Consider the following 8,426-nt stretch of genomic DNA (forward strand, 5'->3'; position numbering starts at 1 on the left):
AAGTGGGTCACACATCACATCAACCTTATAAAGTGGCGGAAAAAAAAAAAAAAGAACAGCGCCCATAAGAAACCTACCTTACCCTGTGTTAAGAGTGCCAGGGTATGAATAGACAAGATGACCTCTTAAGGCATGGAGTTCTTAACCGATGCTGCGCACACCTCCAAAGGGTACAGAAAGATGTTAGTGTCCAGAGTGAAGGCAGCCAGTTTATTGGTAGTATAATTGAATTACCATAATTTTAGCAACATGTTAAGCAGGTAACTGACATTTTATTGGGCTTAACTGTCTTTATGAAGAAATTCACCCAAGACATATGTAGCTGCCAGTAAAGAGATGCAGGATCTAAAAAAAAAAAAAAAAAAAAAACACCAAGAACCTATGCACTTGGCTGAGAGCCCTCAGCAGGCACTGCACTGCTCAAAGTCTATACAGTTGCCTGGTTTGGGAAAGAACACATTGCACAGATCTTAAGACTAAGTCAGAGCCTCACCCTAAACTATGCAACCCAATCCTTACTATACTAACAATTTGGATGCAGCAGGGGAGATGGCGCCTCCTCTTCAGTGTGGAAACAGTGTTGAGCCAGGCTTGCCACAAACTGATCTGCACCACCAGTGACAGGTCCAAGGAAGATGGATGCCAATTGTATATATAGAGGAATTTAGATGCAGGATTTTTTTTATGTTGTTGGACCTACATTATGAACAAGCTACCCATCAGAATCAAACATACCAACTTGAACAAATTCAAAGGAGAACTTAACTTTACTGTTTTTACATGCCTACAGCTGGGGGAAAACCCAAATGTCACTGAACATTCAATGTAAGATACAGATCTGAATTTTTGTTTCAACACAGTTATTGTCCTACAATATTCATACACTGAATTATGTAGACTTTTACTATGAATGCAGTTATTGTAATCCACTTAGAAGAATGGATAATGCAGAATGAGTTTATTATAATAAATTTTAATCCTGCAAGTGCCAGGCTATAAGTGGGTTAACTCCCTAAAAACTTGGCTTCAACCCCACCTTAACCAATGTGTTTTGTGATCCACCATACAAACCTGATCATTTGATTTTTACTGTTAAGTATTAAATATCCCATGATACAATGGAATACTTAACAGGAAACATCCCCATATTTGAAGCAGGTGAACTAAAAGTTCATATTTCATTTTTAGTTCTTGCATATTGCTATTATAAAAGTTTTTAAATAAACTACCTTCTACTTTAAAACTACTCACATCAGGACTCCTCAGCCCTGAGCAGAACCTGATACCTGCACTATGCAAAAATGCACAAATCTGAAATGTGTGCCCAGTATGAATACTAATTTTGTGCAGCTATAAATGCCAGAGTACATCTATAAAAGCCATTAAGTTTTGGTTTCCACATATTCCAACTTACCCACCTCACACTGAAGCTTGTAATGCTCTGGCCCCTCCACAAAGCGAAGCAAAGCTACCTCTGACTTAACATGGAGGAGCAGGAAGCATTACCTCTGCCTATTAGACTAAAATGCCTTTTGTAAGGTAGTTTTAATATTAGCTTGTCTTATTGTGTTGGTTCTACCAGAACCCTCAAGTATATTAAAAACAGTCTAAAAGATTCAGTGTTGAGAGTTTTCCTTGCTGTGGTTTGGCATTATAGTAGATACTACTTTACTGAAATTGACATGAATATTTCCAAGCCCCACATCTGTCAGTATAGAGTTCCTCTTAGATCAGCACAGGACTGGTTTTCTCCCAGTTTCACTGTGCATGTCATATTTTGTGTCAAGGGCGAGGAAGGGCAGCTGTTCAGACTCTGGCACCTCCCAAACACCTGCTTAAGGCTTATTGTAGTGTTGGTACACACAGGTGAGGGCCCTTTCACAGTAAGAGTCCCAGGAAGCATTTCCTACAGGACACATAAGTCCTTACTGCCACAGTAAAAGTTTTATATTTTAGATCACCTACACATACGGTCAAAGCACACAGAACGTGATTCTTTAGTATGCAGATCCTTATAGTGAAAAGATAAAAACAAAAGGATATCAGCACAAGGGTTAGGTGGCCTGTACCAAGCTACACCCAGAAACTGTATTGGAACTTCTCATCTCTATAGCTTTAGAGCTGCAAAGGACAATTCCTAGGTCTAGATTGATCTATAGAACAGCTAGAAGTTTAATGTAACACAGGGCACTTAACTTTACAGAAATGCTTTAGTCTTTGGCCTAAAACTCTCAGCTGAGAACACCACAAAAATTAAAGCTCCTTGAATACTGTTTTTTTTTTTTAACCTTCCAGTTAATGAAGTGACCTCTTCACATTTAAGAGTTTGAAAGTTTTACTGGCTCTGTCCCACTTATATTAAAGAAAAAAATAATCTTGTTGGACACCTTTTTGCATCATTTAAGCAAAGTTTCATCACTAGCCCACACCTTGAGATGTCTCCCTTAAGTACTCATGTATTCCTTTGTAAGTGAGGAGTGTATTGGCCCCTTGGGTAGAGAAGGGGAGCTATAACTGCCAAACCCACAAAAAAAAGAGTATTGGTAACTTACAGCTGAATCACTTCGAGGAAAATAAGCTTTACTGTGGACTCGTGACCGAAGGAAAAGAAACAAGTTACTGATCAAAACACACGATTTATTTTTTTTGTATAAAAAAAAACTAAACTTTTATAAAAAGTTTAGCGTGATTAACATCATTACACGTTTTGCAGAGATACACATCTCTGCCACTATACAAGGAAAAAAACCTCCCAATTAAAAGTACACACAAGGCTGCACTAGACCCTATGTACACAGGTAGCATTCAGTCCTTGACTTATCAAAAAGTCCTTTATATAATCTGACCCCCCTCCCCCCAAAAAATACAGGCAAGCAAGGATCCGAGTACTAAATCCTCCAATAAACTCACGCTCCACCTTCGGAAGGAAGGCAAAGGCTGCAATAAGCGACCCCTTCCCGTGCCGAGGACATCAAGAGCCTTCCCAATACAGAAAGGACAAGAAAAACGTCTCTCCATAAATACGAGCAGTCCCAAATGGGCGAGAAGAGCCAAGAAGCAACAGCGTGTGCTGCGATCTCCTCGTTGCAGTTCAGAAAATATATATATATATATAAGTCCGTTTCTGATCGAGATTGCAGCTGTTCCCCTTTTTTTTTTTTTTTTCTTTCTTTCTTGACATCACCACTGTGTGATCAAAGTCTGCGCCCACCTGCAAGAGAAAGAAGAAGCGTGTTAAGGGCGAGATGCTGTAGCGTGGGCCGGGCGGTCAGGCTGGCGCCAGGGAGGAAGCCGCAGCTCCAGCCCGCAGGAACGGTCGCTGTTCGCAATCACAGTGCCGGCGCCAGGCTACAATTACTCCAAGCAGCGACAGTGCGGAGCCACCAAACCCGACAGCACCTCTTACCGAGAATAGACAACAGCACCCCTTCTAGGCTGCCCCCCCCCCCCCGTCTTATACGTTTACTATATAGACAAATTCTAGAGAGACATATACATTTAATAAGTCAAAATGACCTAGTCGGACGTGCGCGTGCAGTATATTGATCCATCCCAAGACACCTAGGTCTTGATCACACCTCCCTCTCACCGGACTACGATCGCTATGGACCTAGCCAAAATATCGCCCCCATTCCCTATATTGTATCAAGTATAAGCACTCACCGTTCAGGGACAGAGCATTTTGCTGTCGTTGGTCATTAACTCTGAAGGGAAGTCAGACGCCTGCAAAAATAAACAAGTCGATGTTACAGAGATGGCCGGTAGCAGTGGGAAAACGCTCCAGACGAGTATTTGTCATTACCTGATTATGCCCCCCCCCCCCCAATCCATCCCAGCCTACACGCAAGAGAGCCCCCCATCCCGTGCTACGAAGGGAAACGAAGTGTGTGTGTGTGTGTGTGTGTCTCCTCCCTACGATTACCTGAAGAGATAGGACACTGATGTCTGTGTTAATAGCGGTCAGCGGGGTCCTGGAGGAGGGCGTCTGCTGAGGCCGGGGATGGTGGAGGCTGACAATACTGGGGTGCGAGTCCAACGCGATCTGCAGGTCCAGGATATAATCGATGACGTGCTGCAATATTTCCATCTTGCTGACCTTCCTGTGCTGCGGGATGCTAGGCACCAGCTCACGCAGCTTGGAATAGCAATCGTTCATGTTGTACAGCAGGCTCACCGGCTCCTCGGTGAGAGCCTTGCTGCGCCCGATGCTCAGACTATGGTCGGACAAGCTGTTCTTGCGCGCCGATCGCACGGGGCTGAACGCTTTCATACTGCTACTCGATGGCTTGCCTGTTGTTTCCTCGATCCCCTTCTCTTGCGTCCGCTCCACTAAACCTCCTCAGAATGAGCCCAGCGACTGCCCGCCCCCTGCTTTTATATGACACATGCGGCTCCTGGCGAAACTCAAGCGTTCCCTTCACTCCCATTGGCTACAGGAGCGGCATCCATCAAGCTGTCCGCGCCAGATGATTCGCTACAGCGGAGCCTCTGGAGAACACTCGGCTCTTCCGTATTCCGCGCCAATCAACGTCAGCGATCGGGGACGACAGAGGCGAGTGGGCGTGGCTTCCCGCCTAGTACGGCCGAGATAGTAAATACGGCGGTGTGTTCTCAGCCTAGGACGCTGGACGAGTCCCAGCGCATTAGTAAGCGAAACTCGTTGGACGATCCTGCTGTGATTGATGCGAATGGGTGTAATTAATGCTGTCATTATAGTCCCTTTCCTTACTCCCCAGCGTCACGACGACTATGAAATAACTGTAGCTCAGTAAGAAGAAATGAAAACCTGTTCGATTTACGTAGCAAGAGGTGGTCAAAGACATAAAGAATAATACTAGGTTAATAAATGCCGTCAGTGAAGACGAATATTTGGAATTAGATCGAGATGGGAAACCAATAGTTGCAAAGCGGAACTGTGATACTGGCCTTGCAGTTTTAGCAGATAGGCTTTTGAAAGATGCTTAGATTGATCGGTTACAGCAGAAAAGCACAAGCTCCAACAAAATTAAAAATATATGTGACGAGCCTGTGTTTTATACATTTGAGAATTATTGCTGCACCAGTTTTTTCAAGACTGTAGCTCTGGGCAGTTTTGCTGGTAGGGTGTCTAATAAAGTATAAATACATTTATGGAGTTTTCATTTCTATGGTCTCTGGAGTGGGTTAAGGCTTTTCACACTAATTACAATCCTATTAACTACTACGCATTAGGCAAACAACAGTTTTGCTCCTGCTTGTATTACTATTGATGGTTAATGACCTTTAGACGTTGTTATGCATCTTATTAGGAATAAAGACTGTCAATTAAAAAATATTAGAACACGCCAGGTAATTGTTACTGCAGACTGGTTCGATAAGGCGGTTAACTGGAAGCATGAATGTTTGTGGAATAGCATTTCCAAGACATTTTATCTAAAATGCTTTTCTATTGTCCTTTACATTTACTATTTTTATTAATTAGCAAATGATGTTGGCACAGTTACAGTATTCAGCCCTCTGAAGAGGGTGTAATATTGTTTTAGAATAGAGAATGTTCAAGGATGCTCCTAAGAACTTTGGTGAGAGGTGGGAGTTTATACATCTTGAGCATTACATGGCTTAAATGTCTTTCACGGGTTATGCTCCCATTCCTTTCACTGTATGTATGTTTATTCTGAAGTGTGTTTTGTTCCACTTTAGCCCATCTTATGTAGATGTTTTCTTCCAGTATCTACAGCTATCAAGTAAACCCCCTTTGTAGGATTGCCTAAAAATTAGGGAAATTCCACTTTTCTCAAATCTAATGTAATATGGTTCTTATATCTCAACTCTCAATCAATAAAGGTTCAAAGCCGGTAACATAATGTACCTGTGTGTGTCTGTCTCTTTACAGACCAAACAAATACATGGTCTCTGACCGTTCCTTTTTTTTTTTTTTTTGCCTCTATGGTTCCTCTGTATTTATTCCATGTTTTCTTAATTCCATTACATTTTTTTGTCTCTATCATTCCACTGGAAGCCCATTTCATGCAGTGGCACCTGACAGTGAAGACATATCCCCCTCTCCCAGACTCACATTGTGACCTCTTGCTCTATGGCATTCTTTCTTCCATAAAAGTTTACTTCTTGTGTCCCTTGAGGTACCTCAAAGTCTCTATCATAACACCTTCATTTCTCTTTCCCTCTGCTAATCTTATTGAGAAATCCTTCAGCATCATTTCATAGTGCTTTTGGCACAGACCCAGCATCACATTGGATGCCTTTCTCTGAACTGTCGGTAGGCTCTGTATCTGTTATGAGATACAGACTACAGAACTGAACACAGTAGTCTAGGTGAGGTCTTAGTAATGTCCTGTTAACACACAGCTTCACCTGGCTTGTTCTAGTGGCCATGTTTTTCACTAGGTAGCCCAAGATCCCTCTGGCTCTAACTATTACCTTCTTACATTGTTTTGTTACCTGGAGATCATCAGACCTGATCATCTTGATAACCTTCTAGTTGGTGCACATCAGTACCCCACCCCAGTTTTGCATTGAATCTTAGCTTTTAATCTCAACCACTGATGACCTGGGATCAGGACAGTACATGCAAAGCCTCCTGTAAGAATACAGAAGTAAAAAGAAGGGGAAGTCCTGCCAGTGTGGAAGCTTACTCTTCACGTAGGAACCAGAACTCAACTATTATTTTGGCCTGAGTAACAACGATTGGTTCAGATTTGTAGAATTACGTTAAAATTTGTGTTTAAGCACATAATAGGGTGCCTTTTTCCTTTCTTAGAAGTGGCTGCATGTTTGAATAATTCTGTTTGGAAGGGGATTTTGGAATCCCATTGGGGAAGGCCAGTGCTCAGATATGTCATTTGTATAGGTCAAGAATGAAAGCAAGCTGAGGAAAATAAGTCCCTACATTTAAATAACTAGAATATTACCCTTGGTGTGCTAAATTATACATGGTAAAAGATTAAAAGCAGTAACCCGATGAGATACACAAACAGAAGAGCCAAACTAGAAGTGAATAATCCTATCCCTACCCAAGTGCTTCAGCACTGCCCAACGGAATAATCACTGATCAGCTGTCATTTACAGGCCCCAGGAAAAAAAACGTGACTTTTCACTTTACTGGGGCACGCTAATAGGTCATCGACCACATTACGTACGATCAATAAATTGGCTTCAGTTCAACTGAGTGAGCTATTTCCCGTTTCTAAATTTAGTATGATTACTGTAGGCAAAAGAATCAGGGAAATGTAATCCGATACCATTGTATGCCACAAGAACACCTGGCTCTCTACATGCTGTCAGGGTCCCGTTTCCTGCCTGTTTGCTAAGTGTTTTTTCAGAATGGGAGAAATGGGTACGGTGAAGGAACGGCATCTAGAGATGGTGACTAAAAAGCGAAGCTTTTATACGATCAATGCAGTTATTTTGTGCTCGCTTTAATGCTGAAGTCCTGGGAGAGCTGGCTGGCAGCACTGTGTCTCATTTGCCCCGATCAATTTCTGAAAGTGGCAGGAACTGAACTCGATTTTCCGATCACTCGATTCCCATCCTTAATACTCTCTTTTACATTTACGTTTTATGCAAACTTGATATAATAATAGTGATACAAACAGGAAAATAAAAAGCGTCATTAGCCCAAAGGGATAGGACACTGGGGGGGGGGGGGGGGGGGGGGGGGGGCGATCCCCTGCAAGCATTGGATGCTCTCAGCAGTGCCATCGCCGATCTGGTCTTGAGGTACCAGGGGGGCGTGGAGGGCGGCCGATGCTGTACGCACGAGTCTTCACTTCAGCAGCCCCGACACGATCTTTCTTTCATTTCACACCTTCTTCCCCTTAAAGAGTTCGTTTCGTGTTGGGCTCCCGGGGTGCAATAACCTGCCCAAGTATATGTCGCAGGAGTGGCGATGCCTGCTGTACCGATGGTAAACTGCATGCTCCTCTCTGAAGGAAACTAAAAAAAAAAAAAGCAAAAGAAAATCAGCCTACAAATGAGGTGACTTCCACATTTCCACTAAACCAGATTAACGTTCTCTTTCTTTTTGTTCCTACATAATAGTCTCTAATCTAAACGGGGAAGGAGGAGGGGAACGGTTCCGTGTGAGTTACCTTAATTTTTCAAGACCTGCTCAATCACACGGGCTCTTTTGCTTCTCACAATATAGCTGCTAACATCTGCTACAAAACAATCTATTTTGCAATCAAAGGCAGTTCACTGTTGGGTGCACAGCCAGCTAATGCATTGCAAGGGGCGATGCAATGCAATTTGGGATTCTCAAGGTCCTCTCCACATCTGGCGCAATTGGATTTTTTTGTTCCCCCTCCTCTTTTCTTTCCTCCTCTTTTTGTTCTCACAGCTGTGTACATTTCGCATGACACCCTGAGTGATCCCTGACAGGTGATGAATTGGCACCAAACAACCAGCGGCACAGAGCTGAGCCGCGAGCC

The 8,426-nt window shown here is 43.0% G+C and overlaps 1 protein-coding gene across 1 annotated transcript; it reads right to left on the minus strand.

Annotated features, from left to right (window-relative positions):
* Positions 1-2,616: 2,616 nt before the first annotated feature.
* Positions 2,617-4,477, minus strand: ID2 (inhibitor of DNA binding 2). The gene is made up of 3 exons (XM_030198901.1): positions 3,923-4,477; positions 3,664-3,723; positions 2,617-3,211 (listed from the first exon to the last, which is right to left on the minus strand). Exons 1-2 carry the CDS (start codon positions 4,268-4,270, stop codon positions 3,667-3,669), a joined length of 405 nt encoding a protein of 134 aa, XP_030054761.1. The 5' UTR covers positions 4,271-4,477; the 3' UTR covers positions 2,617-3,211; positions 3,664-3,666.
* Positions 4,478-8,426: the final 3,949 nt, after the last annotated feature.

Source organism: Microcaecilia unicolor, chromosome 3 (genome assembly GCF_901765095.1).
Source record: "Microcaecilia unicolor chromosome 3, aMicUni1.1, whole genome shotgun sequence".
Taxonomy (NCBI): Eukaryota; Metazoa; Chordata; class Amphibia; order Gymnophiona; family Siphonopidae; genus Microcaecilia; species Microcaecilia unicolor.